The sequence below is a fragment of the Anomalospiza imberbis genome, chromosome 2, assembly GCF_031753505.1.
Source record: "Anomalospiza imberbis isolate Cuckoo-Finch-1a 21T00152 chromosome 2, ASM3175350v1, whole genome shotgun sequence".
NCBI classification, from domain to species: Eukaryota; Metazoa; Chordata; class Aves; order Passeriformes; family Viduidae; genus Anomalospiza; species Anomalospiza imberbis.
Window position 1 is genome coordinate 24,808,722 of NC_089682.1, and position 15,102 is coordinate 24,823,823.

The 15,102-nt window shown below is 39.2% G+C and overlaps 1 protein-coding gene across 4 annotated transcripts in view; it reads left to right on the top strand.

Moving 5' to 3' along the window:
- The window catches only part of COL4A2 (collagen type IV alpha 2 chain), a 140,399-nt gene that overhangs the window by 87,898 nt on the left and 37,399 nt on the right, over nucleotides 1-15,102 (top strand). For all 4 annotated transcript variants that reach the window (XM_068180135.1, XM_068180138.1, XM_068180136.1 and 1 more), the window contains 14 exons: nucleotides 980-1,114; nucleotides 1,196-1,240; nucleotides 3,361-3,477; nucleotides 4,188-4,259; nucleotides 5,815-5,850; nucleotides 5,944-6,006; nucleotides 8,256-8,291; nucleotides 8,933-8,974; nucleotides 9,493-9,567; nucleotides 10,688-10,732; nucleotides 11,926-11,988; nucleotides 12,757-12,801; nucleotides 14,604-14,657; nucleotides 14,930-14,996. In XM_068180135.1, the coding sequence (XP_068036236.1) occupies nucleotides 980-1,114; nucleotides 1,196-1,240; nucleotides 3,361-3,477; nucleotides 4,188-4,259; nucleotides 5,815-5,850; nucleotides 5,944-6,006; nucleotides 8,256-8,291; nucleotides 8,933-8,974; nucleotides 9,493-9,567; nucleotides 10,688-10,732; nucleotides 11,926-11,988; nucleotides 12,757-12,801; nucleotides 14,604-14,657; nucleotides 14,930-14,996 (895 nt within the window). The remainder of the gene's footprint in view (nucleotides 1-979; nucleotides 1,115-1,195; nucleotides 1,241-3,360; nucleotides 3,478-4,187; nucleotides 4,260-5,814; nucleotides 5,851-5,943; nucleotides 6,007-8,255; nucleotides 8,292-8,932; nucleotides 8,975-9,492; nucleotides 9,568-10,687; nucleotides 10,733-11,925; nucleotides 11,989-12,756; nucleotides 12,802-14,603; nucleotides 14,658-14,929; nucleotides 14,997-15,102) is intronic.

Below are 15,102 nucleotides of genomic sequence, written 5' to 3' on the forward strand. Positions count from 1 at the left end.
TGAATATATATGCATTGGTTCATGGTTTGCTGTAGTTCTTCTCCTTTGTGAGATACTTGTGCTGTTCCAGCCTGGTCTGAGAAAAAAATCTAATTGCATTTTAAAAACAATTTTCATTAGATTTGACTTAATTTGAATTCTTGGTAAATGGTGTTTTGCCCCATTTAAAACATATTTCTCCAGAAAAGATTGCAGCAATGTACTATTAATGTTATTAGTGCAGTGAGTACATGCAAAACATGTGTGCCTTCGGTGATGCTACGTCTGGAACAATGTTCAAATACTTCAGTTCACAGATCTCAGACATACTGTCACAATCCATTACTTAAACCACCACTGTGTCATTTCAAAATTGTTTTTTCCTCTTTTTAGCCTTGTGATGCTGGCAGCCAACAGGGATTATTTTGAAACAATGGTTGAAGTGGCGTGAAGGCAGGATGACCAGGGAGCCCTGTGTGCAACTCTTCAACCTGTGTGGATCCATCCATGTCCCATCATTTTCAGGCTCCACTGCTGAACAGAAATATTGTCACTAAAGGGGCAGAAATTCCTGCCATTAAATATCAGACACGAATTGTAATAAATATGGCCAATAAGCAAATTTCACAGTTAATATATTTTACTTGTTTGGAGTGTCATACATTATATTGTAGGAGAATCGCTCTTGAGAAACCTCATTCCAAAGAAAACAGAGTGGTTATGTAGAGTGGCCATGAATACTGAAGTAGTGAATATTGATTTGAATGCTAATATCCATGTGTTCATTTTGTGACCACGTATGCAATATAGTCACTGCTGCTGGAATTTCTGTGTGGTGTTTCAGATGACTTTTATCAAAGAGCCTGGCCTACTGGGATGGAAATAAAATCTGTGTTTATTTTTTCTTTGAGAGATTGACTTCATTGCAGGAGTGATAACCTATCCAGCTTCATGCATCTCAACTGTTCCTATGTCAATGCTGTTTTATTGTTTTTATCAGGGCCAGCCAGGACTCCTTGGATCACAGGGATTCACTGGACCACCAGGATTGATGGGGATCCCAGGAGTGCAAGGTCCCAAAGGTCACAAAGGTGAAAGAGGATACCCAGGAATAACTGGACCCAAAGGAGAAGTGGTAACTTTTGAATATCAAATGTTTTAGCTAATAAGCAAAATGCTAACAGAACATCATTTTAATTGTGCTGTTTCACTCTAGGGACAAAGAGGAGTCACTGGATTCCCCGGGGCAGATGGCATTCCTGTAAGTAGCGGGTTACTTCATCTTTAAGAAATCACTAAATGGAAATATTGCAGGCTAGTTTAAAGCCTTTGTACTTTAATTAAAATGTCTGGGTTAAATTCTGCATCAGTCACATACACACTTTTCAGCTAAGGACATTTGCTGAAATGAGTGGAATTGCAGATACACAACAAAAGAGCAAAATCTGTGCTCCCTCTCATTGCCTCAGATAATTAAGGTCCATTTGCTTTGCCCTATGGAGAAATCCCCATATAAAAGGGGCAGAAAGGGGTAGGAATTTCCTGTGTCTCTGGAGGTTACCCAGCTAAGTATGTTCTTTTGTAGGAAAGACCTGTGACATAAGTGCTTCACAACTCTTAAGCTTGTGAACGAAGGACATGAGTTGGTCATTCCTAATTATTTCTGATTTGCAAAGCTCATATAACAACCAGTGATTTTAAGAATACTAACTATGGTTAATTTGCTTTATAGCTCCTATGGTATGCTTGAGATTGTCTTAAAAATCTTACTGAGCACTAAACAGTGTAAAACTTTGAACAAAAAGACCAGGTCTATGAAACTGAAACACTCAAAGAGGAAAACCGGGTAAAGTTCACAGCACAGTATTTTCCCAGCCTACACTTCTTTACATCTTGTGTCATAAAATAACAAAGAAATCTGAGTCACTGGAATCCCTGGACAGAGTTCCCAGGCTTGGGTTTCCTTTATAGTGCTCCCTGACACCAGGGCCCCGCTTTGCAGCCCACGCATCCACATCCACTCTACTTTCACCCTCTTTTGTTTCCAGAAGAGCTTCCTATCAAGTTTCAGGGATTTCTCTCTCACAATCTTCCTTGTGTCCCTCTTTCTCACTCTATAAGGAAAAAAAGAAGACCGCATTTGCCATTTCTATTAACACTCCTGAGCCAAGGATCTTGTTCAACTCACTGCATCATGCTGAGTTTTTTTTCTAAGCACTGACACATCCTGAGAAGCAGAGTAAATTGCTCCCCTCTGAAGCCCAGTGTTGCTATAACTGGACTGCTTCTCTTACCTGGGCATGTTTTCTTTTTCAGTCCTGCCTCCCTGACCTCTGCATGTTGTATTGTGAGGGATAAATACCTTCAGACAGAACTTGAATCTGCATTTATTTGTGTACTCCCTTTGAGCTGCCTTACCCTTCAGGCACCCTTATATTTTCCAACCAGTTTTTTCACTGACCATGGGAAGGCAGGTAGATAGACACCTGCAGAAACCACAATGGCACAGTGCTAAGATGTGGGGCTGGGAGCCAAGAGAGAATGGTGGAAAGACTGAGTCTCTTCTGGCATGAGGAGTGCAATATTTGGTGGAGCTGAATAAGGACATGGATATTCTTCTATTTTTTTCTAAGCAATGGAGCAAAAGGAAAGAGAAAACTCTTGCTATAGATAAAGGAGAAGGGAGAAATGTTTTATGTTAGTTTCTGGTTTTTTGTGACTGAGCCTGCTGGAACAAAGAGCTGCTCAAGGGAAGATTTGCTTCTCATCAGCCTCAGTACAAACCAGACACAACAGCAGTTAAGGTGAATGTAGGAACAGCAATGAAAATATAATTTGAGACCAGAGTAACTTTTTAGAGGTGCTGTGTCAAGGTCTTGGAGTGCCCCCAGCTCGCTACCCTTGAGCCCTGCTGTTTTCTTCCATATTCACAGCCTCAACATGACACTCAATCTAGCTCCAACAGCATCTTTGACTTTTTTCCTGGCTTGGAAGCTGTTCGAACTCAGTGAGGAACATTTCTTCCCACTCTTCCAGCGTGAAGCACTGAAATGCTTAACAATCCCAGTTCTTGGTGGATCCCTGCACAGCAGCCTCATCTGACTTAGTTCTCTGCCTAACAGAGCCTGCATTGAACATAGCTTTCTTACCCTTTCTGAGAGGTCCTTCACCAACTCATTTTTTCATGCTGTCTGGGGCATCTGGTTCAAGCTGCAGCTATATTAAAAAAAGGCACTGTCTGTTGCTGTCTTTGAAATTCCTAGTTTCCCATGGATCCAAGCCTTGGGCTTAATGTGAGAATGTCTAAATACTTTGTGACTACAGGAAAAGGAAAACTAGAAACAGATGGATAGATAAACACTTTTTTTTTTTCCTCAACAGGGTCATCCAGGCCAGCCAGGACCAAGGGGGAAACCAGGTCATGATGGCTGTAATGGGACAGCAGGTGACCCTGGTGACTCAGGAACTCCTGGACTCTCTGGTTTCCCTGGTAGCATTGTAAGTAGCTGGCAGTAAGTGAGTATCTGAAGCTAAAGAACTTTGCTGGAGTGAGTTTCATTCACACGTGGGTTGGGTTAATGGGACATTTCTTAACGAAGGGAATGTGGGGCTTTTTGGCCCAGCAGAGCGTTGGTGCAGACTCAGCATGGACACACAGCACTGTGTTCAGTCATTGCATTGTAGCCAGGGCCAGAAGGTCAGGTCTTGCAGAGAGATTGCTGTAGGAAAACCTGTACAGCTTTAATCAACAGCAATAAAATAATATTAAACTCAAAATTGCTGATGAAACTATCCTTTTCCTACCTGCCCCATGGCTAAACTATTGGCTTTTCCTGGTGAGATACACAGGATCATGCTGATGTGAGCAGTGGAGCTCCTGGATTTACATGGGCACGTGTCAGCCCTGGGAAGTGCAGCATCAGTTCTAGCTAGGAGGTGCTACCCCATAATACCACTCCTTGGTAATGGGAGGTTTCTCCCTAAAATTTAGAAATTCATTCTTTTATATACTGTGGGGGTTTACACTTTTTTTTCCTAAACAATAAATTTCCAAAGCTAGGCATAGTCTCTACCTCTAAACTGCAGTATGTTTATGTACACTTACGAAAACACCAACAAATATTTTTTCATTTCACTCTTAGCTGTTTACATGTTGACAAAGATGGTGTGATAGCTTACACTGGTTTGTTTTTTCTGGTCGCCTCCAGGGTGTCCAAGGGCCCAAGGGCCAGAAGGGGGAGCCGTACATAATAGCGCCGGAGATCATCAGCCGACACAGGGTACGTCTGGAACTCCCAGCAGTTATTCTTGCCCAGTACAGTTTTTCAGACACAGGATGGAGAGTAAATTTTTCTTATAGTCTGATAGGCACATCCCAAGAGGCCCACTTTGATTTTGTGTATGCTTTGAAAGGCATCTCCTGCTTTCTCTGCTTGCAGAGAAGTTTATATGATGTCCAAGGGAAAAAATCTGAACTCTGTTATTTCCAAGGAGTGTCAGCCTATAGGTGGATTGCAAAGGCACTGTAGATGATGTAGGTCAAGTATTTCCCTCTTTATTCAATGACTACCTTTGTATCATGCATGACAAAATCCTTTCTTTGCCATTGGTTTGTCCATTGAATGATTCTGGTTACTGTTAGCACCTTTCCTGTAAAATTTTCATGCAAGTGTTCAATTGAATTAGGGTAAAATATCCTTTAATATTTTATTTAGTTATTTAGTAAACCCCAAGTATTCCAATGGCTGCTTTTACTGTGTCTAATCCTTAAAGCTTGTTTTGTAATCACTTACAGCTTTTTATCATATATATATATATATATGAGAAAATAATAAATATAAATTTGCATAATTTGAAGGTACAAGGACATAAGGGATTACATATGTAGAGTATAAATCGCGGCTGATTGAAAAGTTGCAACTGAGCAATACTCAGCACAGAAGGGATCTGCTGACATTGTTTGTGTGTATTTTGTGCCAGCAGTAAGTGCCAAAATAGGTATTTCTCTTGACATATTTTTAAGTTGCCTGTATTTTTAATGGAAACTTCTTTTCCTTTTAGAAAATCTTCAGATCTGCACTGTTAGTAATCAGGAGTAATTAAGTAATGTTTAAGAAATGCTCAACTATATTGTGGCCAAGGATGTACTGACACCTGTATTCATTTCAGAAAGTACTTGGTTTCACAAATGATTCTGTTAACTAAACCCAAATTATCTAGGTAGTTAACATGCTACTCAAAATGATTGAAGGTGTTTGGACTGAGTAACACATTATTTATGTGTGTTGAAAGGTCTTTGGGCTAGAACATTTTTGGATCTAATTTCCAAAAACATTTCAGCATGTACTGAAGTTAAAATATGTGGTCACTGAAAACAGTATGTTCCAAATGCTTTTGGTGACTCAGAAGAGAATCAAAATGATTCAGTAATTCCCATGCAACTCACGAAAATGTGCTTGGACATTTCAGCTAAGGTTATAGCCCTAATTAAGCCACTGGTTAGATAGGATTTTTCAACAAAAAGATTCAGTGTGGTCTGTTGTATAGTCCAGCCTTGTAGTTTGGATCCCTAACTTCATTAGCCAACTTTGTACCGTGCTACTCTATTGCATGCAATTATCTATAGAGTATGAAATCTGTGTGGCCTGCATTCTGTTGTCTCAACATCTCTATTGAATGCATCTGTATGGAAGGGGTTGAGTAGCATTACATGCTATAATTAGTTGTTTGAATGAGAAAAAAATTAATAAGCAATAAAAATATTTTATTCCATTTTATATATAGAATTTATTGGATTTTTTACTTCTTTGTTTTTGTTTTGGCTTTTTTTTTTAGGGAGATCCTGGGGATTCAGGAATCATTGGTTTTCCAGTAAGTAGTACTACAGTGGATGTGATAAAGTGTCAACAGTAACTAATATCAGAATGACATTTATTGATAGTTGGTGGATTTTTTTATTTAAAGGGACCTCCGGGTACGCTGGGTATTCAAGGACCTATTGGTCCAAGAGGACAGCGAGGAAGACCAGTAAGTATATTAAAATTAAGTTTTCTAAAAATTAACCAAAGAGAAGAATTATCTCAGCAAGTTCCATTATGTTGGATTGTAACCTAGGTTAGAAATAGCAAGAAAGTGTCAATGGACATTAGACCTTTTAAAAAGCACTGTGAGACGCTGAGGAATGAATATTGCAGGAAGAGGTATAGAGATTTTTTCCCTTTGCTGCCAAAAGCTTTTGATTCATATAGTATTTTTTAACCTCCTTAGAACATCTCCCTACACTGACTTATCAGAATGACTTGAATATGTTGTCTTTTCTGCTCACAAAGGATATGTATATTAGCTCTCTATACTTCTCACAGGAGATTGAATGGTATTTAGAATGCAATTTTAAACTATTTTTCCATTATTTTTTTTCCAAAATCATCATTTACAGCACTGATGTTGACAACTGTTGCAGTATAGTTCTTTGAAAAGACTGTGTTCTCTCCAGATACAATTTCTACATTTCTTGTTTCCATGGTTAATAGTCTTATGGGTGAGAAGCAGGTATTCAAATTCAATAGATTTCGTTTTCTTTAAGCGTCTTTGATTTTCCTGTAACACAACTTTATAACATTTGCTTTTTTCATTGTTTTGTGAAAATTTACTTTGGACCTGCTTTACATCCCTGATCTGAGGGGGAAAAAATTAGTTTGGAGCTTTTAACTCACAGTTTCCATAGCCATTTTCAGGAACATCCCCCTCCCCAGCAGCCCCCAAAACCCCAGACTAAAAAAAACAAAACAAAAACCAAAAAAAAAAAAAAAAAAAAAAAAAAACAACCCAACCTAAATCCACAGTATGCTAAGCCTTTCAGTTAATTTTCTGCACTTTTTCTGCACTGGCCTGTTTTATCACCTGGAGTGAACTGCACCTTTTCTTTCTCACTGGTCCTCCTGAAGGAAAATCAGTCCTTTACTTACTCTTTATTTAGAGCAAACCCACAGAAGCTCATGAGCTTCACACAGGAGCCCAGCCTGCAAAGACTCATATTCCCAATGCTCCTTCTGGGATGTTAGGAGTGCTATGAACCATACATTTTCAGAGCCCCTGTCTTGGGGAGGCCCCACAGCTACATCCCTCTGGTTACCATATTGGCAACATCTCTTTTGAGCAAAATACATCCAATTTTATTTACTGCCTCTAAAGCTATGACTCACCTGTGAGAGAGACCCAGGAGCACTTCACAGGTCTGGTCTGCATCGTTGCTCTTCTCTAAGAGCTGGGTAGTGCAGGAAGGCAGGCATGGCTCCCCCAGGTCCCTGCAGGCTCTCCAGGTTAGGGGATACCCTGTGCAGTGCATCTGCCCAGTAGGTTAGGCAGAAGTTCACAAATTACTCAAGTCACCAAAAGTGATTCAAAAGCCTGTTTGTTTCAGAACAAATCAAGTGTTTGTCCACACAAAGGTACATAGCAAGGCAGAGATAACTAAAAAGTTCAGGTCTCACCTGAATGTTACTATCTTTTCCTTGCAGGTTAGACTTGATCTTGCATTATGCAGCTAACATCCCCTTTCAGGGCTCAGTAGGTGGACAGTTCCATCTGCAACCTTCTCTCCTTTCTGTGTCATTCATTCACCATGAGCTGAGCAGCTCATGCTTCTTATTCACCCCAGCTTTCCCTCCTTTGATAGAGTTTTTAATGTGTAAAGCCCTTTGGAGCCTGTTAACTACCTTAGCTGACTGAAGCAAGGGAGGTTGTCTCTTCAGTTAATGGCTTTCCTACCTCTTGTAAGCCTCTGTCAGATGTATTTCCTGTTTTAGTTTCATTTTCCACCATCTTCCTTTGATTTCATTCTGTACAATCCCAAATAGGTAATCTGAGATGCTTATGGTAGTTCAATCCCTTACAGACCAATACAGTAACAAAACTGCAGCCCAGTGAAGCACTTAAAGGTGTGCTTAACTTTAAGTATGAGCTTAAAATGTTACTTAGTCAGGATCCAAAAGCACAAGTTCTTATTACTTGAAAAATGGGTTTTCATTAGATCTAGGCTAGGTAACTGTCAGTCTGCTCAGAAAGATTACAATGTGACTTAGGAAGGTATTTTTCAGAACAGTAAATACAGCTGATATACAATAAATAAGTACAGCTAAAATACAATGGCACATGGGATGCTGAATACACTCCCTATTAAATATATACTTACATTTCAGACACAGGGTAACTAACCTCCTGCATGCACTGATTAGAAAGCACCAAGTAACTTGCTCTCCCCTATTGTGCTTCCCCAGGGACCACCAGGACCCCCAGGGCCCCCAGGACCACAAGTAAGTCTTTGTGCAGAGTTGTTGATGTTGATTTTGTGTTGCTGAGGTTTACCCAAGACCTACTTGAAGGCATTAAAAGAAAGCACCATGAGCTGCACGAAAGACTGTGTAGCACAAGACCTTCTGTGTTGGCTGAATACCATGGGAAGTTAATCTTACACTGGGATCACCTACCCTAAAAAGATTAGAGCCAGATTTAATTGGCTACTATAGTCACAGTAGCTTCCCATGAACAGAGAATCCTTGCAGTCTTCACAATGTTCAATTTTATCTCCATGGAAAAAATATATTACTTCATTGTTCCAGCCTATTTAGGTGTTTTTATTTAGCATTCAAGGCTATTAAAAATCTTGCAGAAGAAATGCTTGATCTTTTCATGACATTATTCAGAGGATGACTCGAAGAAGAACTGGTAGCATGATATTTTAAACAGTTGTCTTTCTAAAAGTTTAGGTCTGTAAAATTATTTCTAAATCTATAAAAATACTTCAAGGTAAACCTAGGCTATTGTTTGATTGCAGTTCTTCAGTGGTGACATACAGATTTGCGAGCATGAAAAGGCCTTTAAGCGTGTTTTAATTTGAATTTTATATTAGATTAGAGTTGTACACTTGGTAAACATTGACCTGTTGTTTTTGCAGGGCAACAGGGGCCTTGGCTTCTATGGAGAAAAAGGTGAACAGGTAAAGGAAAACTAATGAATTAATATCACTACGAAAGGGCAGGTGGATGTTTTCTGTTATTTATAAATTAACATACTTTAAATACTCTCTTCATTTGCAATTGCATTGTATAATTATAAGAGAAAAATGAAGTATAGGTCTGAAAGTAATTATTATCTCTATAAGGAACATCATAGCTGAACTAACACCTTTATGTCTAGGTCTCTCTGTGCTCTCATTTACACTGACACAGAGGTAACACTTCTGAAATTTATAAAGCCAGGCCACTTTATGTAATGCAATAATCTTTGCTGTTGTTCTGAAAACACACAGGGCAAGAGCAAGTATTGCTATATGTTAATCCAGCACAAAATTAATTTATCTTGCCACAAATTTATTTGGTATGGTTGTATATGATTTAGAACCATACTCCCAGCAGGGGCACATGCTGCTCCTTTGCAGTGTCCTAGAGCCTCTGCTGATCAACTTGACCAGGTATTAGAGCTGTCATTAAATGTTCCTTTCTGTTTTCCCTGCAGGGCCCACCAGGTCCTCCAGGTCCACCTGGGCTTCCTACAAGAGAACTGACAGGTGTCTCCCCTGACAAGCACAAGGTAACTAAGAGGGTATTTTTCTGAAATAAAAAAGGAATTAAGAGCTCTGCACTACCAAAACTAAAATATTGTACAAACGTGCTTTAACATATAGAACTTAAAAGACTTTAATATATCAAAAGAGAAATCTGCTACTTTCACAAACTTGGATCATAACGTATTTATTGGAACTGTGGTGGCTAAAGTAATTCAGAAAGTATTTCTCAAGTTTAGAGGTGCCTTTGGCAAACTTGTTCTTTTTGTTTAAGCGTGCAGCTACTGGCACACATCTCATTTTACAAGCAGAAATGCCTGCTGAGAAAGCATTACTGAGTTTGTTTTGATAACTTATCTATGTGATGCAGATATTTATGTACTTAGAGCTAAGGCTTATTCTTGCATATTGGAGAAATCCCCACATGCAAGATGCAGTTTATTCTCATCTCCTGCTTCTTGCTGGGAGCAGAGGCAGTCATACCCTGTATGTGTATATTCTGTTTCAGACACCAAGCTCCAGACCAGTTATTTTTTGTCCCATATTTGAAGTCAGAAAGTTTACGTGGCTCATACGATTTCTGCAGTAAGATGAGTAAATTGCTATGATACTGGAAGATCTAAAAACACCTTTAATACTCTGTAGTCTGCCCTAAATAACAAACATGCTGAGATTTTCATGACTAAGCCGACACACATATTGAGCTACTTACCTGGAGAGCTGTTATACTCAATGGAGATGTCATCAATACAGAGAGTGGAATTTAGGCTATGATTTGTCTTACCCTAACTGGAGCTCTTGATCAAATAATTTGTATCTAACCAGTAGGTAAAAATAGGAGAGTGAGCATTTATTCTTAGGCATTCCTTTGGCACTCACCACCCAGACATCTCATGAGCAAGCCTGGAAAGAGCTGGGCATTCACATTCCTAGAGACCTTTTCAGAAAAATTATCAACTATTTCTTTAAAAAGCAACTTCAAAAACTTATCATGAAAGCATTCATTTCATACAAGAAGTGTATGAATAAGGAATAGCACAAGAATAGTGTTTTTTCTCTTAATCAGTCATTTTGTGTTGTATAAAAGTTACCGAAATGTAAGTGGGAATGCCAAAACCTATCTGAATACTTTTTCCTTTTTGTTAGGGTGAAAGAGGAGACCCTGGGCCAAGAGGGGAAGCTGGAATTCCAGTAAGTCACGTGGAGAAGAACAAAGTCAAAAAATAATACTGGAGTTAATACTTGTGAGCTCTTCACTGATGTGATGCAATATAGATGTGTTATAAGCAGACACACCAGTTCTAATGCTTCAGAAAAACTGAACAACTTGATGTGTCATAACTCCATAGCACAATCAATTATTCTCTTACTGGTTTACTGAAATAAGACTTTCCCTCACATATTTTTAATTTTAGTTCTAATTATTAATAAATCTCTTTACTTATTCTTCTGATCTATGTTTTAAAATGTCAGTGTATTTCATTCAATAAGAACATATGGAGTATTTTTAATCATTTTTATCCTACTGTCCAACACATACAAACTTTTTGTCTCATGGTTTTTTAGATCTGTTGAGTAGGTGGGCAGTAATCCCATATGTTGCTGTATTGTATAAAGCTGTCAACCCAGCTTGACTGAACATGGTTTAGTTATAACTCCCAGACAACCTCTAGACTGACTAAATAGCTTTGCCATTGAGTGGTTCCTTTTGTTTTCCCAGAGGGGTTTAAAACTTTACTTTTAGAATCTTTACTAAGCAGGGATGCCTCACTGAGCATTTTGCAGAGCTTTATTTTCTCAGATGGTGTGGTCAGCAGCTCCACAAGGCTGTGGGAGAAGGTCACATTGTGAGCCCTGATGCCCTCCATGTGTGGTTGCTAGCCAGTTCCTCAGCTGCTGATCATATTCTACATATGTAGGATTTTTTTGCTCATTAGGAAAACTGTAATTATATGCTGATGTAGCAAAAGGGGATATGTGGTTTTCCCCTTCTCTTGTTTTGTATAGTAGGATGGATAGCAGCTTGCCTTTGTTTGCCAAATAGCTCTCTGAAGCTACAGTTTGGGCATAAGCTGAGTTGCTTAATTGGTTGTATAGCTGAATAATTACTTTGGCTCTTCTTCAGAGCTGCAGACACAGAAGAAATAAAGGAGATGATAGGAGGGAGACACTGTCCTCTCTCTGATGGCCTGCTCCTGCTATTGTAATGAAGCAAGCATGTTACACTTAATTATAAGGATAACAGTTCTTTCACATGCAGCTATTATTAGATTGTCCTTGTGTTACAATGATGCTTTCTTCCTGTTTAGCTTCCATAAAACAGAGTTGCAATTTTTTTGCACATAATGAAGAAATACGTTGAACTGACATGCAATCTTTCCTAGGGTGTTCTCCTCTTTCCTCCCGAAAAAGGTGAAGAAGGGGTAATGGGCTACCCAGGACAAAGGGTGAGTCACTCATTAGAGGTGGAATTCATTCAGCTGAGTGGGTGGATCTGAGCTGAGAGTTTGCCCTCTGGAGCAAAACACAGATGAAAAAGTCATGGAAGTTATAATTCTTCAGATCAATAGGTTTGGCCAGCTCAGAACTGCCTGAAGCAGGAAAGCAAAAAGATCATTTTGAAATGGTGGTGGGGGAGGCCTCCACAGGACTCACAGGTGTGCCAAAGAATGGCAATGTATGCCTGTGCCATCACTGGGAAGCCTTATGCATCTCTCACCTGAAGCTGTGCTCACTAACCACAGCTGCTGTCCAGGTCCTCAGCACAAACTGTACTTCAGTGTTCCCATCTGAGCTGTCTGCAGACCATGGTTCACAAACATGAATCTGACTCCACTTACTTGTGGACTCAAACAAAAGTCAATCTAAATACTTCCTTGTAGCATCTATGACTGCTTGTTTTGGAGCAGTGTTTCTGAAGTGCTTAAATGGAGTGAGAACAATACATTTTTTTAAAAAAAGAAACTCAGTCATCTTCATAATCTTTATGGTCAATTTACAATGTATTAACTAAGAGAGAAAAAAATAAATACCAGATTAGATTTTAGACTTGTACTGTTTGCGCCGTACAAAAATCTAATTGATAACATATCTGAAGTGTGACTGTTAGAGTTTCAAGCTGTTAGATTTATTTTATCTAAGAAATAATAATGGTTCTTTGCCATGTGGGTGTTAGAATGTAATTTTGTTTTGTTAATTTTATTGTACCTTCATAGGGACTGCCTGGCATCACTGGTTTTCCAGGACTCAGTGGAGAAAGAGTGAGTATTTCATACAAGACTGTTGTTTCTAACACATATGTAGACAATCTGTCTGAAAAGTAAACTGTAGAGGACAAATTCTGCCTGCAATTACACTAGCTGTAGTCTAACAGATATCATCTGGGTTCATCCTTCATTCTAATTTTGGGTCAGTTATTTTTCTCATCAGATAGAAAAAGAAATTACCCTATGATTAAAGTCCAGTTTTGCTTAAACCATGAGCATCTTTTGTGACCATTACAGGGAAGTATCACTTTCATTGTTCTAATTACTGTGATTATGATTTCTGTGATTTTCTTGCTACAAGCAGAAGCTCTTTTGAATAGCTTTCTGCAGATGTGGTTGAAATGTACGGTTATCTTGGATATCACAAAGGGAGAAGAGATGGAAACTGATAAATATACCAGTTAGATCTCTGTCCCCATGGAAACACACCCAAATATTTAAAATAGCATTCTGTCAGACAGAGACTTTCTGTTTGGTCTCAGAAAAAGGCTTCTTCAGTCAGCATTAGAAATCACTTCCATGAGGTAAATAGCTGTGGGATGCACGATTTTTCCATGCTTTGCCATCTTTAGTTGTTTAAAGATTTGTCCTGCCACCAAGGCATAACAATAATAACGTGAAACACATGGGACATAAAAGTACACGAAATCTGAAAAATAACATTTGCACAGCTATTCAGGCCTGGTGGTGTGGAAGGGAATTGCTATTAGTAATACATACATGGAGAGGCTGATGCAAAACCCATTAAAGCCCACTGTTTGACCTTAACATGGGTTCATGCTCCAGTCAGAAGTGAGCACTGGCTACTCCTTTTTGAGGATGAATTTTGACAATAATTTTAGTAGAAGGTACATTGATTTGGATGGGCTATCATTGTATCATGTGTGTGTAAGAGGGGACACCCTAGTCTGTGTGCTGTTCACAACCTCCTTTTTGTTGATTTTTGAGTGATTTTATTCTTAAAAAGAAAGAAGGATGGTTAAGTCCTGATAGCACACGGATAAAGTTGCAGTTAAGTAGGAAGCTGCTGGCTTTGCTTTTAGACCACCAGCTCCACCTAGTGTAAAGAGACTTTACACCTGATAATCAAGAGGCTCTTTTTCCAATTGTGTGATGTACACTTGCCGTTATGGAAGAGTCTCTGAAACATGTGATGGGGTTTGCGGCATCTGGAGAGCTGTGGTACTTTTAGTGCTTCAAAACTACTTCAAGAGTGACTTACAGTGTTGGTTATTAACATTCAAGTTCTGGGTAAGAGTTGTACCCACTATGAGACTTGAGAGATGCTGGGATTTCAAAAAGCTGACTAATAATCTAATTATAACTGTGAATAAAACCAAAGCTACTGGTTTCAACAGAACTGCGTTAATTGACATCAGTTGTTGATCTGGCCACTGTTTTCTACTAAAAACACACCCTTTTAACACCAGTCTCTTTCCAGAGTACATAGAAACATTTTCTGTAAAGAGCAAAAGTTGTTGAAGAGCTGAGTAAAGCACACAGAAGAGATGATCTCATCTGGGTCAGCATCTCTGAAATCTGTCTGCTTCCGAGTTCTTCTCATTCAGCCCTTCTTGAAATGGTGTGTAGGTGCTCCTTCCATCTGCACCACTGCCGGGGTGACAGCCTGCAGCACAGCAGGTCCCTCTGGCCTTTGGCAAGAGTAAGGCTTGGTCCAAGAGGTGGGACAGCAAACTACAAGGAACCTTACTGGTGTTACAGGAATTGCTACAGACCAAGTAATTTTAGTCTCTCTCTGATAAAGGAAAAGTCAATTGTTTTTATGTGTATTACAGGGTATTCCAGGATTTGATGGTCCACCTGGTGGCTATGGTCCCAGAGGAAGCAAGGTACTGCTTTACTTTCATTTGCTAGAAGCAAGAAGCCAGATTATCATTTTGCCTTCTTTCCTTTTCTGTCATCATGCAGTAGCAATCGTGTCTGTTGTCATTGTAGAACCAGTTATGTGGTTTGTTAATTTGATATCTTTGAGGTTTCTTAAATGTTATGTCAGTGCCTTTGGGAGGTTGGGGTTTTGTGTTTCATGGGGATACCTTTTCATTTTAAAATAAATTCTCTATAACAATGTGCTTGGGTGTGATACTTCAACTTCTGTTGACAGGGGGAGCCTGGCGAGATGGGTCCTCCAGGGCCAGATTCCTATTTTCCTTCCCGCATCCCAAGGAAAGGTACATCTTCTTTGCTCAGATTGTTTATCTTAGCTGTTTTACTACCATCTGCATAGATCAAAATCATTAAATTCTAAGAATTCAACTCCTAAAAAAATGTGTTTGC